The following is a 20,677-nucleotide window of genomic DNA, read 5'->3' as shown; positions in this document are numbered from 1 at the left end:
GGCGTATAAGTCACTTCTCCCAGGAAGCCCTCCCAGACTCCCCAAATTTGGGATGGTGGTCCCCACCATGGGTCACCTTGCACACTATCGCACCACCATTTATTGGGTGCAGACTTCGTGCCAGGCACCCAGTCAAGAGATTCACATGCATTACCTCATTTAATACCCCTGATGCTTTGTGACGAGCCCGAGGCTGAGCAAGACCTAGTGACTTTCCCAGGATCACAGATTTGGCAGTGAGCTTCTGAGCTGGTACAACGCCACCTCTGAGCTCTGAGAGGCTGACAGCTTTTTGTCTACCTTGCTCAGCACCGTATCCTCAGCTCCTAGAATAAACCCTTGGTACATACACAGTAGGTCCTTAAATACTGGTTGAAAGAATGAATGAACACATCTCCGAGATTCAAGCCCAGCTCTCCAGGACACACACGTCCACACTGTGTGTCTCCCTGGCACTCCCATTCCACCTGTTCCCCGAAGCCGAGAGCTCTGGGGTGGCAGGCACCCCAACTGGCTCGCACCCCAACTGGCTCATTAACCTGTGATCCTCAACATCTGCCACATCTGATTCTTGGCAGACGCTCCATAAATATCTATTGAGGGAACCTTTTTTCATCTGATCCAGCGGAAGATGTCTGTAGCTACTTTCATTAGAGAGCACATCAAAATCCATCTATACCGGGAGAAGCAAATGCTGAGAGGTGCTGACACCTGGCTTTGTCTTGGTTAATGCTGTTGTGGCCGTTCCTCCCCGAGCCTAGTGGTTAAACCGTGACATCGTGAATGCTACCATTTACTGTAATTACTCACCGATTTCTCGCGATAGCCCTGAAGGGGAGGAGCTCTCCTTATTCCTAGCTTACAAATGAGGCTTGGAGAGGTTAAGGACTTCACCAAGCTCAGGTGGTGGTGGAGAGCGTGGTGGGACTGGGGTTCTGGAAAGCTCTTTCCCTCTCTGTCTCTCTCTCCCTTCTCTGCCCCGCCCCCAGTCTCTTGGCAGAAAAAAACACACTTTTCAAGGAAGAAGCTAAGTTCAAAGGTTTGCCGCCTGTGGCGGTCACGTTTCTCTTTCTGCAGACTGCAGACACGTAATGAGAAACAGGACAGAATGCTTCCGAAATAGGAGCACTGGCAGACAGAACTTCCTATAGCTCCAGCTGGATTGTATTCAAGAGGAAGGTTCTCCACTCACTCAGGTTCCCAAACCAGTCTTTTAGCTACAGTCTTTCCCAGCCAAGTCAAGAATCCGGTGAATTCCCCTGAAGACTTTTTTGGAGTCAGGGAGAACACTGTTCGGGAAAATCAAACTCCAATTGCCTGGTGACACCTGGCCCAGCATTTATGATGACACTGGCCCCGTTGAAACCTGTCTCAGGAACGGACTTGGCAGTGTTCCAGAACTCTGTTACCTTATATGAAGATCCGAATTTCTCTCCACTGTGGGCACCTCGGTCTCCACCTAAGCTTTCTTCCTTTCTCTCCTTTCAGAAGCTGAGGTGTCCTGCTCCTGCCTTGCACTCACTTCTCCATCCATCCGATCCCTTCCCGTCCTCTCCTCTGGGGCTGTCTTGCCTCAATCATTCCTATAACCTTTCCTCATCGATTTAATAAAGATTTATCGAATGAAAGGGCTGAAGGTGGGAAGGGGGAAATTTGAATATGTTTTACCCCCGCCTGATAGAAAACAAATCGAGAGACCACGGGTAGTGTGGAGGAATTCCCTTTTGTGCTGGGATGCTCAGGTAGATGTGCCTCACTGCCCACTAACTGCCAGGATGCTGAAGGGAGTGGTCATATCTCATGCCTCAAGTGGTTCACTGCCGTAGTGGACAGGCCGCAACCCACCTGGCTCTTCTGGAATTCCAGGAATCTCCCTCCCAATCTGTTGGCCCATTGCTGTGGGCGGGGCTAAGCAATCAACCAATCACACTCCCTGGACATACTGATTGGTTCAGTGGTGGGGCAAGTGATCCAATCAGAGCCAAGGAGACCCAAGAAGACTTGGCTGGACACCAGGATCTGGAGTGACCTGGTGGGACTTCAGAATGCAGCCAGCATGAGGGAGTGGAGTCCAGGCATGGAGAGAGGGAAGCTGTTTATTTATTTTTCAAATTGTGGTAAATAACCTGCAACATAAAATTTATCATCTTAGCCATTTTAAAGTAAATAGTTCAGTGGTGTTAAGTATTTTCACATTTCTGTGAGATGGATCTCCAGAACTTTTTCGTCTTGCAAAACGTAAACTCTATTAACCATTAGACAACAACTCCCCATTCCCCCCGCCACCCAGCCGTGGTGACCAACATTCTGTCTCTATGAATTGGACTACTCTAAGTACCAAGTACCTCAAATAAGTGAAATCACATGGTACCTGTCTTTTTGTGACTGGCGTATTTCACTTAGCATAATGTCCTCAAGGTTCATCCATGTCAGAATTTCCTTCATTTTTAAGGCTAAACAATATTCCATCATACAGTTTAGAGTGTATTTTGTTTATCCATTAAGCGTCACGGACATTTGGATGGTTTCTACCTCTTGGCTATTGTAACTATGCTGCTGTGAACATGGTGGGGAAAATAAGGAAGCTGGTTTTGAGCCTTGGCTCGGGTGCTACCCTGAAGTGCTCCATCCCTGAGGCCGGCTAGAGCTGGTTTCTGTCGCTTGCAGCACACAGAGCCCGAACGATAGGGCCCCTATGGGGAAGGAGCCAAAGATGTGTAAATGCAGCAGACTCCAAGCTCTTCGGGTTTAAAAATTAAAAAATAAAGTGTTTTTTTTTTCTCTGAAGCGTGTTGGTTGAGGGTAGCTTTAGTTGGATGGTTAAAGTGGGTTTTCTCTAGTTTGCCGGCTTGCTCTATCACAGGGACGGTCAAGGTTTTCTCAGAAATTGCTGATGGTAACTACAATGAAACAGGCAGGGAGAAAAGCAAACATAAGAAAAAGACTCACATTTAAAAGCCAGCTCTGGGCTGTACAGGAAGCATGGGGTCAATGTCAGTTATCAACAAGTCTGTTTTTATTATTTTTTTAGTTTAGATTTAAATTTATTTATTTTTGGCGGTGTTGGGTTTTCGTTGCTATGTGCAGGCTTTCTTTAGTTGCGGCGAGCAGGGGCTACTCCTCGTTGTGGTGCATGGGCTTCTCCTTGCGGTGGCTTCTCTTGTTTCGGAGTGTGGGCTCTAGGCACATGGGCTGCAGTAGCTGGGGCACATGGGCTCAGTAGTTGTGGCTCGTGGGCTCTAGAGCGCAGGCTCAGTAGTTGTGGTGCACGGGCTGTTACTCTGCAACATGTGGGATCTTCCCGGACCAGGGCTCGAACCTGTGTCCCCTGCATTGGCAGGTGGGTTCTTATCCACTGTGTCACCGGGGAAGTCCCCAAGTCTGTTTTTAGAAACTTTAGTTTAAAAATACACACTAATGCCTTTTCTCTTTCTTTGTGTCTGTTCTCTGACCATATGGTATGTTGCCATGGTTGGTTTTTTTGTTTTGTTTTTGAGATAGCATATGTGATACTCCTGATTTCTTTTCCATACTACCTTTAAAATAGCAAGTTGTCAACCACCTGGATTAACCACGACCACACCACGACTGAATTTATATTAGCTTTAAAAAACACGGGTCAATGATTTACTCAAGAAGTCACTATCCATTTTCTTTCAAATTATCTACTTGTTCTTTGTGTTATTTCTCAAATATCTGCTTCTAACCCTGTAAAGAGTATAAGTTGAACGGGACACCCTAAAAAAAATTCGAAGTAGTTTGCACATCGAGTGCCTACAGTACACATGAATTCTGCCAGGAAGCCCTGGAGCCTGCAGAGAAGGTGGAAACTTAGACCTTGCCCTTGGAGAGCTTGTTATGTGCTCTGCCATTTGTAAGTAATTGTGGACAATACAACGGCTATGAGCCACTGTGTAGAGAAGCCACAGATGTGCCACAGACTGTGCTGGGCACTTAATGCATGTGGTCTCATCTGATCTCCAGAATAATCTTGCAGGAGGCATTTTACCCCTCATTGTGTGGATTAAGAAACTGAAGCTCAGAGAGGTTAAATGACTTGCCCAAGGTCTCACAGCCAGGAAGTGGTGACACTATTGGACTCCAATACCTGTGCTCTTAGGACTTCTAGGTTACTCGAAGTCATGATTTATTACCTGCCTTCCATACTCACAAACGGATCTTAGATGATTGGTTAGTGAATGATAGGATATTTTCCGAGTTAAAAAAAGGAAATGAACATTAGATGGTGTGAAAAACCACAAGACATCACATGGGCTACTTAGAAATGGGATTTTCTAGGAACACTGACAACTGTCTTATGGAAGTGTTATTCATCTGGTACATGCCACACCCTGGAAGCAGCTCAGAGGACCCCAGCCTCCATCTGGGAAGACCTGTGGTATGTTTACTGCTGTACCAGAGGAGTCCTGGGGTCAGCTGGTACCCGCCCACGAGAACCGATTGTTAAATGTCCAGGAATTTTGCCAACTGGTTGATAAACATAGCCATTAATAAGAATTAACTTACATAAATTTACAATTAAATTATATCAGAAACAAAGGTGATACAAACTTAAAACTCACCCCTTCCTAATTATTTTACTCTAGTTTATTATTACCTATGCTCTTGAGGTTATTTCACTCTACTATATGTGTCTGTTGGAAATGCTACACAGTGATGTGTTACCACACCTCTCTTTCCATCTCTGTATTCAGGGATGTGTCATTGGGAGCTTGAAATTGACCGTGGAGGGCGTATTACACGATAGAAATCAGGAAATGCTATAAATCAGGGCTTGATTTTTAAAAATTATATAAATAGGTTTAATAATGTTGGTTCATGTAGAGTTTGATTTTGTTTCTTTGTTTGTTTTGTTGATTGCCTAGACTTAAGATGGTAATGGAGAAAATGTTAACAATGCAGATTATACAAAAGCATGTTGTGTCTTAGCCATTATGTTATGAATAGAAAAAAAAATTGAGGAAACGTTCTTCGAGTATTTGAAAATTATTATCTGATGCAGCAACAAAGTCACTCATGTCACTGATGAACATGTGAAGTTCTAACGTCTTTCTTTTTTCACTTGTATTATTCATAAATCCAAAATATCCAAAAATACCCACGAGTGCTCAGGTTGGGAACTCTCTCATTCGTCAACTGCAATGAGAAATTGGCTATGGATACAAGAGTTCGGCTAAAGTCAATGAAAGCATTCTGTGAGACTCAGCTGGCTATATAGAATTTACAAGAAAGAGTACTGCATTTCTTGTTACATGGAAAGACTGTGCTACACATTCTTTATATCAGTAAACCTTATGCTATGCATCCATGTACTTTACTTTTCCCAGAGAGCTGGTCATTAAATATTTACCAGCCAATCGCTGGCTGTGCTGGCACCCAGCAGAGTGCCTACTACTCATGGTAGGTGTTCGCTGACTGAGCTGAACAGTTGGCAAATATAGTGTAAATAAAAAGCACTTTGATTCTGGGGCTGGGATGGGGAAAATACATGATAAGCCTGGCACATCTTGTAACAGCAGAGAGTAAGGAAGTGCCCAAAATGAAAAGGTGGGGAGATGCTCAAGGACACAGCAACCAACCTGAAAGAGCCCCCAGTGGCCAAGGCTGGAAGAATTTGAGCAAAGTAATAGTTAATGAGTATTGGATTATAACTCAAAGTGTAAAATCAGTATACATGGGTCCATACTGACATAGATACATTAGTGAGTAAATACATAAAGGAGGGAGAAGAGACCGGCTTCCTTACAGAAGAATTTAACATACATAGATGTGGAGCTTAATTCCCACAGTATGGAAGGGCCTGGGGGGTAGGGGTGATGGTGGCGAGCAGGCACACTGACCGCAGCATGGAGGAGCCATGGACCTGGAAAGGCAGAATGGAGACTAGAAAACATGGCCAGTAGAACTCAGAAGCCAGGAGAGGGGGCTACATGGTGCCAGGACAAATGGCCTTTATCTCAACAAGTCCCGGGATGTCACCGTAACTCAGAGACGGATAATAATTCTATGTCCCCAAGAAAAGGGTAAATCATGTACGGGGTTTCAGTGTGAGAAATCAGGGTTATACATTTAGAACACAGAACCGCCAAGTTATACATTATTTTTAGGTTTTGGAACTTAAAAGAATTAAGTCCCTTTGAGCTGTTCAGAAAAGCCATTCGTTTGGGGTTTTCCCAGCTGTGTTAAAGGAGATCTGGCCCATCTAATTTTCCCATTTTCTTGTAAATCTTCAATCTTATGGTTTTTCCTTTCCTTTCAAGTTCTAATCAGCTTCCTGGTCAGTCCATAAAATGGGAAATAGAATCTAATGAGAAAACAGCCGGATTTTTGCAAATAGCTTTTGCTACCCGTAGACTTGGCCTGCTTCAATTCGGTCTTGCCAGATAGAGAGACGGAATGAATGAATGAATGAATGAATGATCATCAACTAAGTTCAGAGAAGGAGCAACGTGGTTCTGATTTGGTAACAAAGGGTGTGGTCTGCCAGAGGAAGCAGGAAGCGGCCCGGTTCCTGGCCGGGTCCGGGTTCTGTCTCAGCAGGATGCTAAGGGTTCAGCCCGCGCTCCCGTCTCCACCTCCCCCGATGTCATCTGCATCGCCTGTAGACATCTGGTGACAACACAGCCTCAGGGGTCCTTTTGTGTGAGTTTTTGCTGCGGAGGCCGAGCCTGAGGCTGCCTGCTGCCCCGTGCCCTCCACTTCACTGGTCTCGGGAAATCGCCTTTAATATAAAACACCCAGCCTCAGGAGTTCTCATCACATCAGTAAGTCCCCACAGGACCTGTAAGAGCACAGGGTAGAGGAAATCCTATAAGGTCAGGTAGGAGATGACAAAGCTTGACAAGAAACAGGTTTTGTTCTGAAGGGCACCATGCTCTCTGGTCATTCACTCCGTTGCCGGCTCCTCAAACCCCAGTACAGTAAAGCCACATCCTCCTCAACAACGGGCCCTATTCAGAGGTCCCAGGAATGTGGAAACACCACCCTTCTTGGGGATGGACAACTAAGGCCCCGACTCTGAGCTTCTCATCACACCTGTTCACCACAGGAGAGAAATGAGCAACTCTGCTTCCTTGGAGACTGGCCTGGGACTTTTCCAATGGAAAAGTGGATTATTCGTCATTTTCCTCCCCCCCACATCCCTAGTAGCAAATCCCGTTCGGAAGGCTCCACTTAGGCAATAGGAATGCTTCCTAATGTCATGGACATCTTCTTTGTTTTTGCCTCCCCCGCATCCATTTCTTCCATCTTTTGGATGGGCACCTTAATTTTTTTGCAGGCAAGACACCCTTTCCCTGACAATCCTGAGTCCATAGAATTCTGACCCTTCCACCCCAGGGGTGAGACCATAACCCAGGCCTGGCCAATCAGAGCATTCCTGGCCCCTGGCCTCAGTGATTGGTTCAGGGGAAGCCACGTGATCCAAGCCACTGCCAATGAAGATGCTGGCTCTTTCCCTGGAACTGCTACTTTGTAGGATGCTGGGGCTGCTGGTGGCTACTTTCCTACAGGTGAGGCAAGAGTCTGTCTGAGATTGGGAAGCTAACAGGGAAGAAAGAGTCAGATTCCTGACCATGATTTGGGCGCCTGGATCCAGCTGGGCCTAAGCTGCAGCTTTTGCCCTTTTCAGTTCCATGAGCTTTTTTTTTTTTTTTTTTTTTGCCTAGGCTAGTTTTAGTTGGTTTTCTGATACTTGCAAACAATCAAATTTCCTGGACAGTATGCTTACTGAGACTTTAGCATAAGCATCACTATGTACTCAGAGTGAAAGTTGTTTTAAAGGTTATGACATGCTCAAATAAAACCCACCAGACTGTCATCATGCACCAAATTTACCTTTCAACTTATAAAAGTAAAGCAGCATCTCCAGAGAAGAATGATTTAAGACCAAGGAATCAATCATAAGACAAGTAGTAAAACGCTGCTTAGAGAAACTTTAATAGATAAATAGTTCTCTAGCTACAGCAGGCTTCAGACTACAAATCCCAAATTTCTGCTTCAAAAGTGACTCAGGGAATACATTCCATAGTTTTATTTATTTAGCTTTTTGGCCTCGCCGTGCACTTGTGGGATCTTAGTTACCTGACCAGAAATTGAACCCAGGCCCTCAGCAGTGAGAGCACTGAGTCCTAACCACTGGACCACCAGGGAATTCCCAACAGTCCACAGTTTTAAAAGAAAACTTTCCAGTTGAAGAAACAGGCAAAATTTGTAATATGCATCCGTTGTATATATAATATGTTAATGTCTAGTATATTTATCAGATCCATGTCAATGTAATTATATTATTACTATATTTGCAAATGCATATATATGTGTATGTATATTTAGAACCACATATTTCCAGCTCTTTTTTAAAGAGGTATTGAAAAGACTGTTCAAAGTTTAGTTTTCCAGCTTGTCTGTTTCTTCTTATTCCTCAGTAAACTTAAGCAATTAACCAGCACATTTCCTGGCACACAGTAAGGCTCAATCTGAGTGAGTTCTTTCTCCCCAGCTCCCCCCTCTATTTTAAGTCCTTCTTTTAGAAACCAAGTCAAATGAAAGAGGCAGTACTGCATAATGTTACAAGCAGAGGCTGGTAAACGTTTTCTGTAGAGCCAGACAGTAAGCATTTCCAGCCCTGTGGGCCATAGGATCTGCCCAGCTTACTCTGCCCTTGTAGCCGACAACACAGGCAATACTGAAATGAATGGGATGGCTGTGTTCCCAGGAAACTTTACAAAAGCAGGCGATGGCCCGCATTGGCCTTGGGCCATAACGTGCCGACCTCGGGTTAAGACCTTGGGATCCGGCGTCACACAGACTCTGGTCCGGCTCCCGGCTCTGCTCCGTCTCTGGGACCCTGACGAGTGTGTCATTTCTGTGCCTTGTCTGTAAGACACAGGGATACCAACAACCATTTCTTAGTCTGTGAGAAGTGGGTGAGATAGTGCACGTGAAATGCTGGGAACACTTCCTGGTCCATAATAAATGAGCATAAAACATTAGCCACCAGGTGTGATCACCATCGTCAAAAAAGGAGAAGAAAGGGCGCAACTGAATTTGTCCAGGAACGGCAGCAATATCCCTGGTAAAGAGTTAGTGGGTGGACTTCCCTGGGGGCGCAGTGGTTAAGAATCCGCCTGCCAATGCAGGGGACAGGGATTCGAGCCCTGGTCCAGGAAGATCCCACATGCCGCGGAGCAACTAAGCCCATGGGCCACAACTACTGAGCCTGTGCTCTAGAGCCCGCGAGCCACAACTACTGAGCCCGCGTGCCACAACTACTGAAGCCCACGCACCTAGAGCCGATGCTCCGCAACAAGAGAAGCCACCGCAAAGAGAAACTCGCGCACTGCAAAGAAGGGTAGCCCCCGCTCGCCGCAACTAGAGAAAGCCCGTGCGCATCAACGAAGACCCAACGCAGCCAAAAATAAATAAAGAAAATAAAGAAAATAATTAAAGAAAAAAAGTTAGTGGAGCCAGGGACTTCCCTGGCCGTCCAGTGGTTAAGACTCCACGCTTCCAATGCAGGGGGTGCAGGTTTGATCCCCGGTTGAGGAACTAAGATCCTGCATTGGTATAGCCAAAAAAAAAGTTAGTGGAGCCAAACAAGCAAGGAAGCCAGATAACTGAAAATGCAGTTTCTCCTATTATCAGTGGCTTTCGTTTTTACCCACATAATGAATCATCCCCTGTCAGCGTGTGAAATTGCAGGTTGGACTGGGAATTGCAAGACCTTCATTAACCGCTGGGCAGTGAAGGACCTGCCTGGGCTCTCACGGCCCCACGATGCTTCGTGCTATTAGGAAAAGGCTCCAAGGGACTCAGGAGAGCCGGCTTTTAATCCTGCCTCTGGATCTATATGATTGATGCCTAACCTTGGGGAAGTCACTGAAACTCTCTGAAGCCTCAGTTTATGCCATGATAGGGGTGGTCCCAGGGACCTCTATAAAAACAACTGAAGGGGGAAAGGGGACCTGGGATTAATGAGTAGCTCCTTGGCAGAAATTGGAAATTGAAGCTCAGAAAGGTAAAGCCAGTTGCAGCTGGCATTTCAACTTGGGTCCATCCAACTCCAAAGCCCTTGCTTTCTCGATTGTGTTCTGCAGAGCTTCCCCATTAAAGCAGCAAGGAATATTGGCCGACAGAGGGCGCTCTTCTCGCAAGACAGGACGTCATGACATTGCAGGGACAGAAGACAGTATCCAGGAGCCACGTGGGAGAGTCTGGCTGGACTGGGAACAGGGCAGAGCAGGCTACAGGGAAGGCCAGACACAGGCAGTCATGGGGATGGGGGCTGCCGCCAAGGAGCTGTCAACCCCCTCATGGAACAACTCGGCACGTCATTTGTGGCGCCTGGCTTCCTTTTTCATTCTGGCCATTTCCATCAGTTTTGCCGTATTTCAGAACAGAGAAAGACATGATTGATACATACGGGTGACGTGGGTTTCCTTACTCAGCTGCCTTGTAAGAACGGCGCCACTGTGACTAGCACAGCTTGTTTCCACACCTCCTTTCCCAGAGCTCAGAAAGCACGAGTAAAGGCAACAACCAACAAAACCCACAACACGGCAGCACACCTGACTCTGGGACTTCAATCTCCCACGCCTGGTGCCAAGACTCTATGGGATTAATCAACGGTTGCTTCAGGGCATTGCAGATGGCCCTGCGGGTTATGTCCTGCACAGCTTCAGTGGGCGCCATCCACATGGACTACGTTGTGAATGGTGACCCTGGAGTTGTGCAATATGGCAGCCCTAGGTAATACTTTGATGAGAGAGCTATAATTTACAAAGTATGGTCCTGGGGGCTTCCCTGGTGGCGCAGTGGTTGAGAGTCCACCTGCCGATGCAGGGGACACGGGTTTGGGCCCCGGTCCGGGAAGATCCCACATGCCGCGGAGCGGCTGGGCCTGTGAGCCATGGCCGATGAGCCTGCACGTCCGGAGCCTGTGCTCTGCAACGGGAGAAGCCACAACAGTGAGACGCCCGTGACCACAAAAAAAAAAAAAAAAGGATGGTCCTGGGCACAACCTGGCTGCCAATGCACTTTGTCAAACAAGAGTTTTTCTTTATATTTTTCCATCTTGTATGTTATTCTATGGGTAATTTATCTGCAAATGTATTATCTGCTAGCGGGGGCAGGTCTTGGGAGGTTTCCCTGTCCAAAAGGACACTTACAAAGGAGGCATCTTGGCTGCTCCATGCTGGTTTGCTTGACTCTAAAGCTGAGGGTTATCATGTGCTTATTAGGTGCCAGACGCTGGACTAAGCAATTTACGCACTTTGCCCACTTAATACCACAGTCACTCAAGGTGGTAGGAACTATTGTTACAGGAGTGGGGACCGAGGCCCTGAGAGGTAGATGATTTGTGCACGTCCAGTATAAAAGCCGGTCAAGAGCAGGGCTGGGACGGCGCTGGAGTCAGCCTGACCTCAGGGCATGTGCTCTAACCACTGAGATATCTGCACACACATCTGGATTCCTAAGCGCCCCACACCTCACCCCCCTCCCCCAGTAAAATGCTGTCACACCCTCCTCTATTGGTTAGGGTCACCACAAAACCTGAACTAAATGCTTTCATTTGGGAACTCTTTGTCGGGAGAAGAACAGTTCTCATCATACTTAATCTGTATGATATCAGGGCAGTCCTCCATGGAAACTCCATCCAAGGAGGAAACACAGCGCCCTCACCAGGGACCCCAAAATCAATTGGAAACAAGAATATGCCGGAAGCAAGATGACCACGAATTTTTTAGAAAAACTGGGCTTCAAAATATTTGATGAGAGATGCTCTTCAATACCTCTCCCTTTTTCCCCTCTTCCTTTCTCTTCTTTTAAACAGCCAGCAGGTTGGAGTCATCAGGAAGTGGAATTTGTAGGAAGGTGTCAGTCAGTCCACAGGCCGCCCTCACACGGACGCTGCAAAGGACCCCTCCATGAATATGAGCGTCATGGATGGAAGCTTCTCAAGCTGGGGACGCCCCGGCAGACAGCGCTTTTGAGAAGATGGGGCTGTGGAGAGTCCTGTAAAGTGCCCTGGGCACAGGCCAGGGGAACACTTGTGCAGCTGCCTGCAGTCAACCGAGGAATGAAGCAAGGTGCAAGTGCGTGTAGGAATAAGAATTGAAAAAATCCGTGCATATTCGAGTGACCGTGAGAGTATGCTTTCCTCGGTGTGAAAACCAGTCAAGGCTACTGCTCCAGCTAGCATCAGACTAAATGGTTTTCTCCCCTCCTTTTTCCGCAAGTGGGGATAGTGTTTAATTTGCACTGACAAGCTGTGTGGCCCTGGGGAAATTACTTAACCTCTCTAAGTTTCGGATTCCTTGTCTGTCAAATGGGGATCATGGGAGAACCCATCTCATAGGTTGCTATGAGCGTGAAATAAGGGAGAGCAGGTGAATTGCTTAGCACAGTGCTGTTCACGTCAGTGATTCCTCCTGCTGCTCTCCTGGTTTCTCTTCTTACAAAGCATCTTCTTCCGTCTTATCTACTCAAGGTTAGAGGTCGTCATCACTTTTTCCCACAATTATATAAGAAGCACCTTGTAAAATAAAGTCCCCATTCCATAGTTGTACACCCGTGTGCATAACAAACTTACTCAAAATGGCCAAAAGGTGGAAGCAACCCAAGTGGCCATGGATGGATGAACAGGTAAACAAAATGTGGTGAATCCATACAATGAAATATTCAACTGGAATGAACCATGAGGATATCATACTAAGTGAAATAAGATGGTCACAAAAGGACAAACAATGTAAGGTTCCATTTATATGAGGAACCTAGAATAGTCCAATTCACAGACACAGAAAGCATGGTGGGAGGGGAGGAAGGAAGCAGGGGGTTTGATGTGTTGGGCTTAGAGTTTCAGTTTGGGAAGATGAACAAAGTTCTGAAGATGGATGGGGGTGATGGCTGCACAACAGTGTGAATAGATTTAATGCCACTGTGAACTGTACACTGAAACATGGTTAAGATGGTAAATTTTATGTGTATTTTACCATAATTTTGAAAATTAAAAGTTAAAAACAAACCCCAAAATGAAATACCTCCAAGGTTTCTCCGAGGTTTGGGGTGATAGAAATGGAGGAAAATGTTCTGAGAGCAGGTTGTGGTGATGGCTGCACAACTCCATCAATATATTCAAATTGATTGAATTGGACACTTAAAATGGGTGAAGTTTCTGTTATGTAAATTGTACTTCAGTGAAGCTGTTAAGAGCAAGCAAGCAAACAAACACATGCTGTGATCCGGAGGAAACTTTGGAGGATGAAGGAGCTGTTCACTGTCTTGATTGTGGCTATGGTTTCACAGGTGTACCCATATGTCAAAGCCCATCCACTTACAGACTTTAAACATGTGCTGTTTATTGCATGTCAATTATATCTTAATAAAGCTGTGTTTTAAAAAGGCAGAAGAGTATTCCATATATAACAAACTCCTTATAATATATTAAACTCCTTAGAATATATTAAACAATATAATTTATTAAACAATGCCCCCTTTGGATGGAAATTTAGGTTTCAAATTTTATGCCCCTATCAATAATATTTCAATAAATATCTTTGTAGGAAAAAAGAAGAAAAAAATGCAGATATTGTTTGCTGCTCCCCCTCTTCTTCTCCCCACGGGCAAGCCACAAAGTCAGAATTTCCCAGGGAGGGGGCCTGGGAACCTGTAATTTTACTGAACATTCCTGAAAAATTCTTGGAATCAGACATGTTGGGGCACATTGAATCAAACTTCATGAACTTGGATTTTCAGGCTTGGGAGTGTGAAATCCCCTTTTCTTTGATCCCTAAAAAATTCTGTAAGTGTTCCATACAAATGATTCTAAATTTCAGTTTCCTTCCTATTGGCGGTGCATCAGAATCATCAGGGAGCTTGTGAGAATGCATATTCCCAGGCCCTACTCCCAGGGAGGATGTGTATGGTTGCCAGATTTCGCATAAATAAAGAAATGAATAAATCAATATATAATAAACTATAGGGTGTCCGTTAAATCTGAATTTCAGATAAACACCAAATAATTTTTTTAGCATAAGGGGTTCCTTGCAATAGTTGGGCCACACCTGCACATAACAATGATTTGTTGCTTCTCTGAAATTCAGATTTAACTGGGTGTCCTGTATTTCATCTGGGAATCCTAAGTATGAGTCCTCAGGCCTGGGGTGAAGCCCAGATCTGCACTGTGGGTCTGCTCCCCACGTGCTTCTGACGAGGGGGATCCTTAGAACCCATGTTGAGAACCCCTGATCAGGTCAACACCTTCTATGTCAGGAGCCCCTCCTCAGGGCGGCCAGTGGATCCCAGTGCATCCCACAAGTGAGCACACTTTAATGTTGGTCCAAGGAGGAAAAGGGGGCTGAGAAGCAGCAGGACAAAACTGCCCCAGGTTTTCAAAGCCAAACGTGGTGGATGCGGTGTCACGGGCCCTGCAGCCTGAGGGACGGTGCTCATCTTCTCTGAGTGAGTATTTAGGGCTGCCTAGGGGACCCACACCCCAGGATTCTGTCTAGATTCTCTAAACTTTATTTATACCCAGCCTCGTCCCAGAAAGGACTTTAAGCCTCGGAGGTCTCAGTCCATGCAGGGTTCTTGGTGCTGGGGAGTGAGGTTAACACGCCGTCTCTCTGGGACACACACGACAGGTATTAATTGTGTGCTCACCACGAATGGGCATTATTCTGGGAGTTTTACAATGATAACCATCTCATTTAGCCCTCGAGATAAGCCTGCAAGGTCATTGCTGTCGTTGGCCCCATTTTGTAGATGAGGAAACCGAGGTTCCGAGGGGTCCAATGGTTTGTGCAAGAGCGCACCGAGTAGGCCAGTGGCAGAGCTGGGGTTCTGACCCAGGACTGTGTTGCTAACCAGCCCCCATCCTGCCTCCCTACTGAACCAGATACTTCTGGTCACTGAGCTTTGCTGGGCGAATTTTGGGTTACGTTCCGCTTAACCTGGGGCCATACTTTAGGTCCTGATCCCGGGAACATTTCTGATCCGGTGTGATAATAGCTGGCAGGCCTTGAGCGTCTACTCTGGCCAGAGACTTTGACTTTTTATACATAGATACTCTCTCAACGCCCTGCACCGCTGAGAAGACCCAGACCCAGGCATACAGAGAAGCCTGGCCGAGGTCACAAAGCTAGGAAGTTGCAGAGCACTGATCTGCCTAAAAAGGAAGCATCCATCTCTGCATCTTCAAAAGCACACACCTGCTTTCCACCTCCCCTCGCCAAGCTTCACTTTTCAGGAAAACGCTCTCGCTCTGGGCTGGTCGCTAGGCAACCCTTGCATGTAATTCCACGAAATGCCCAGAAGAGGGCGCGAGGACTCGCTCTCCCCGGGCACCCACGCGATGGGGCTGAACTTCGCAGACTCGCGAAAGGAAGAGTGACGCGCTCCAGACGAACTCCACCTGTGGCCGTACCCGAGCCCTAGGCTGCACGGAAGGTGACACAACACGGCACCTCTGCACCCCACCCCACCCCAACCCCGCAGGGGCCTGGACTCACCGAGGCTGGGTTTTCGATGACCAGTTCGTAGGTCAGCCCTCCGGACCCAAACCTCAGGATGTCTCCGGGTAGGAGCTTCACAGCCACGTTCTGAATGTGGCACTCATTGACGAACGTGCCGTTGCAGGAATTGAAGTCGTGGAGAACAAAGCTGCTTTCGGCCTCATTATATTCAATGAGTGCGTGATGGTTGTCGACGTCTGCAGACTGAAATGCAGAAGGGGGACAGTCAGAGCCAGGAATAACAGGAATAACAAGGAATAACTAGTGCCACTGACACTGGGGGCCCCAATGTGCTAACCACTTCATCTGGCTGGACAGTCACTGCAATCCTCATTTTAAGAGGAGGATGCTGAGGGTCAGAGAGGTTAAGTGACTTGCCTAAGGCCACACAGCTAGTGAGTGGAGGGTCACCAGACCCTGACAGCAGACCCAGAATAGATGCCCAGTTTTGGGGTAGGGCGTCAGGCAACACAGAGGCAAGAGGGAACTCGGGGGGAATTGGCCAGGAATTGGCCACTTGATAGTTCTCTGATCCCATGCAAGTATCCTTTTGGTTGTCCCGAGTGGCAAGACAGCAGAAATGGCCCAACACAAACCAGAAAGGTCAGTTGGCAAGTGACAACTGTCCATTTACTGCAAGTGTTAAAGTTCAGGGGAGGTTTTGTAATAATTGTTGTTTGTTCTATTCATTTTTAAAATAACATGTTTTTTGTAATAATGCAGAAAATGAGAACTAGAGAAAAACACAAAGAAGACATTAAAATCACTTAGACTCCCGTCCCCCAGAGGCAGGCACCGAGAACACGGTGGTTCACATCCTTCCAGTCTTTTCTCTATGCTTACAATCTTTTTAAAAAGTTTAAACACAATTGAGCTCACACCACAAAACATAGTTTTATAACTACCTTTTAAAAGCCTTGGTATACAATGAAGGTTTTTCCCATGTGCTTAATTATTACTGTTGCTTCTTAAAAGCTAATCAGAATTTATCTAACCAAAGATGATCTATTTTTCAATAGGGGCCCTGGTGTGACCACATTTCCCTCAAAAGAGAGAGACCCCAGACAGTGATTTGTCAGTGGCGTCAGAAACCTCCTGTGTAACCACTTTAATAAGAAGAATGAGCAAAACTCGGCACCAAGGAGGAAATATCACATCCCCCCCTGGCCCCAGCGCCCTGGACTATGGGCTGCAGGGCACGTGCGAAGTCTTCTGTCTCCTCAGGACACTGCCTATGAGCCATCCACTCCAGCCTGAGACTTTGCAACTATTTTCTAAGTCACTCTTCTCAGAGTGCCTCATCCAACTTTCATAGAGAGTACTTGGACTTAGAAATCTATACTAATGTCCCACAATATAATTATAACCAATAGCTTTTATTAATAATAGCTTATAGTATATGAATAAATAATATAACTGCATATATTAGTAGAATATATTAATGACACATTATGTGTAATTACACAAATGCCAGGAAATTTGCTAAGTGCTTTACTGCATTATCCCGTTTCATCTTCACAATAATTCAAAGGGATACTTCCTCATTTAAAAAAAAATTTAATTTTTTATTGAAGTCTAGTTGATTTACAATGTTGTGTTAGTTTCAGGTGTACAGCAAAGTGATTCAGTTATACATATATATAATATCTATTCTTTTTCAGATTCTTTTCTATCACAGGTTACTGCAAGATATTGAATATAGTTCCCTGTGCTGTACAGTAGGTCCGATAGTTACTCATTTCTTAGATGAGGAAACTGAGGCATAGAACGATTAAGTGTGCCCACAGTCAGCCACTTTGACTCGCTTGGCTTGTTCCCAGGTTTGCCTGATTCAAATGACTGTGCCTTTACCCACTTTTCAAATTCCTACCAAACACTTTGGCACTTAAAATACTGAAACACAAGAAGAAAGCAGGAGTAGCTCTATTAATTTCAGGCAGAGCCAACTTCAGAGGAAGGAAAGTTATCAGGGATAAAGAGAGGCGATACATAGTGATAAAGGGGTCGATTCTCCAAGCAGACATAACAGTCCTTCATTGTATGTACCCAACAATAGAGCATCAAAGTATGGAAGGCAAAAACTGATAGGACTGCAAGGAGAAGCAGATGAATCCATCATGGTAGCTGGAGACCTCAACAGCCCTCTGTCAGTGACGGGCAGACCCACCAGGCAGAAAATTAGTAAGAATGAAGTTGAACTGAACAGCACTACCATCATCTGGATCTAACTGGCAACCACACAGCTTCATCCCACAGCAACAAAACACACATCCTTCTCAAGCTCCCATGGAACACTCATGAAGCAGACCACATTCCAGGCCACAAAATATACCTCAACAAATGTAAAAGAATAGAAATTATGCAAAGTATGTTTTCAGAACACAATGGAATTAGGCTAGAAACCAATACCAGAAAGACAGCTGGAAAATACCCAAATATTTGGAGATTAAACAACACACCTCTAAATAACAGATGGGTCAAGGAGGGAGTCTCATGGGAAATAAAAATTTATCTTGAGCTAAATGAAAATGAAAATACAACCTATGAAAATTTGCAAGATGCAGTGAAAGCAGTGCTTGGAGGGAAGTTTATGGCATTGAAGGCATACATTTGAAAAGATCTAAGCTTCCACCTTATGAAACTAGAGAAAGAAGAGCAATATAAGCCTACCACAAGCACAAGACAAGAAGCAATGAATGAAATAAAAAGCAGGAAAACAAGAGAGAAAAGTCAGCAAAATAAAGAGCTGTTTGGTTTTTTTTTTTTTTTTTTTTGTAAAGATCAATAAAATTGACAAACCTCTAGCAGGATAACCAAGAAAAAAAGAGAGAAGATACAAATTACTCAAATCAGAAATGAAAGCGATGGCATCACTACTGATCTCATGGACACTGAAGGGATAATAAAGGAATATTATGAATAATTCTATGCCCACAGATTTTATAACTTAATGAAGTGGACCATTTCCTTGAAAGACACAATCTACTGAAACTCACACAAGGAGAAATAAATACTCTGAATAGACTCATATCTAGTAAAGAATTTGAATCAATAATGAATAACCTTCCAAAATGGAAAGCACCAGGCCTGGATGGGTTCACTGGTCAATTCTATCAAACATTAAGGAAAGAATGATATCAGTTCTAAATAATCTCTTCCAGAAAATAGAAGAAGAGAGAACACTTCCCAGCTCATTCTGTGAGGCCAAGCTTATTCTAATAGCAAAACCAGATAAAGATATTGAAAAACAGGAAAATTGCAGACCAATACCTCCCATGAACATAGATGCAAAATCCTCAACAAAATATTAGCAAATTGAATCCAGTGATGTATAAAAAGACTTCTACACCACAGTCAAGTGGGATTTATTCCAGGTATGCAAGGCTGGTTCAACATTTGGAAATCAATTAATGTAATCCATCACATCAACAGCGTAGAGAAGAGAAATCGCATTATCATAACAGTAGATGCAAAAAGAGCATTTGACAAAATTAAACACCATCCATGATAAACTAACAAACCACCGAACCACCACAACAACTCTTGGCAAATTAGGGATGGAGGGGAACTTCCTCAACCTGATAAAGTACATCTATAAAAACCCTAAAGCTAACGTCATATTTAATGGTGAGAAACTAGAAACTTTCCAATTAAGATCAGGAATAAGGTGAAAATGTCCCCTTTCACCACTCATTTTCAACATTGTACTGTATCTCCTAGCTAATGCAACAAGGCAAGAAAAGAGAATAAAAGATAGATTGGGAAGGAAAAAGAAATCTTCTTTGGTGAGGTGTTTGTTCAGATCTTTTGCCCATTTTGCAGATGGCATGATTGTCTATGCAGAAAATCCCAAAGAACCGACAGAAAGCCCTCCTGGAACTAATGAGCAATTGTACCCAGGTTGCAGAATACATGATTAATATACAAAAGTCAATTGCTTTCCTATATACCAACAATGAACAAGTGGAATATGAAATTAAAAACACAACACCATTTACATTAGCACCAAAAAAAAAAAAATGAAGTACTTAGGAATAAATCTAACAAAATACTTAGCTATATGAAGAGGTATATGAAGAAAACTACAAAATGTTGATGAAAGAAATCAAAGTAGTCTAAATAAATGAAGAGATATTTCATGTTTATTTGAAATTCCTTAATGATATATGATGTTTAACATCTTTTCATATGCTTATTTGACATCTGTAGATTTTCTTTGGTGAGGTGTCTGTTGAGCTCTTTTGCCCATTTTTAAGTTGGGTTGTTTGGTTTCTTATTGTTGATTTTTAAGACTCATTTATATTGTTTATTTATTTATTTTATTGAAATGTAGTCGATTTACAATGTTGTATTAATTTCTGCTGTACAGCAAAGTGATTCAGTTATACATATATATACATTCTTTTTAAAATATTCTTTTCCATTATGCTTTATCACAGGATATTGAATATAGTTCCCTGTGCTCTACAGTAGGACCTTGTTGTTTCTCCATCCTGGATGTAACAGCTCACATCTGCTAACCTCAACCCCCCACTCCATCTCTCCCTCAACCCCCTCCCCCTTGGCAACCACAGTCTGTTCTCTATATCCATGAAGACTCATTTATTTTGGATACATGCTTACAGCATCTTTCTTCATAACTGCCAAAAACTGGAAGCAACCAAGATGTCCTTTAAAAGGTAAATGGATAGACAAATTGTGGTACATCCATACAATGAAATACTAGTGATAAAAATAAATGAGTTATCAAATAACAAAAAAGACATGGAGGAATCTTCAATGCATATTGCTTAGTGAAAGAACCTAGTCTGAAAAGGTTACATACCGTATGATTCCAACTGTATGAAATTCTGGAAAAAGTAAAACTATAAGGAGAGTAAAAGATCAGTGCTTGCCAGGGGCACAGGGGCTCTGGGGCTCAGAATGAAGAGGAGGGGCACAGGGGATTTCAGGGCAGTGAAAATATTTTTTATGATACTGTAATGGTGGATACTTGTCACTATACATTTGTCAAAAGGAAAGAACGTACAACGCAAAGAGTGAACCCTAATGTAAACTATGGACTTAGTTAATAATAGCATATCAATATTGGTTCATCAGTTGTAACAAATGTACCGCACTAATGCATGATGTTAATAATAGGGGAA

At 44.3% G+C, this 20,677-nt stretch overlaps 2 protein-coding genes across 2 annotated transcripts in view; both read right to left on the bottom strand.

The window, feature by feature from the left end:
* LOC309808023 (forkhead-associated domain-containing protein 1-like) overlaps nt 1-20,677 on the bottom strand; it is a gene marked incomplete at both ends in the record, with an annotated part of 321,911 nt that overhangs the window by 65,192 nt on the left and 236,042 nt on the right. The gene's annotated exons all lie outside the window — the stretch shown is intronic.
* Nucleotides 1-20,677, bottom strand: part of LOC309808024 (forkhead-associated domain-containing protein 1-like) — a gene marked incomplete at both ends in the record, with an annotated part of 92,078 nt that overhangs the window by 56,988 nt on the left and 14,413 nt on the right. The window contains one exon of the mRNA XM_082628038.1: nt 15,528-15,734. Coding sequence (XP_082484164.1) covers nt 15,528-15,734 — 207 coding nt within the window. The remainder of the gene's footprint in view (nt 1-15,527; nt 15,735-20,677) is intronic.

Source organism: Mesoplodon mirus (assembly GCF_964341445.2).
Source record: "Mesoplodon mirus genome assembly, chromosome: 7".
NCBI classification, from domain to species: Eukaryota; Metazoa; Chordata; class Mammalia; order Artiodactyla; family Ziphiidae; genus Mesoplodon; species Mesoplodon mirus.
Note: the sequence above shows the minus strand (reverse complement) of the source record. Positions and strands in the feature narration are given on the sequence as shown.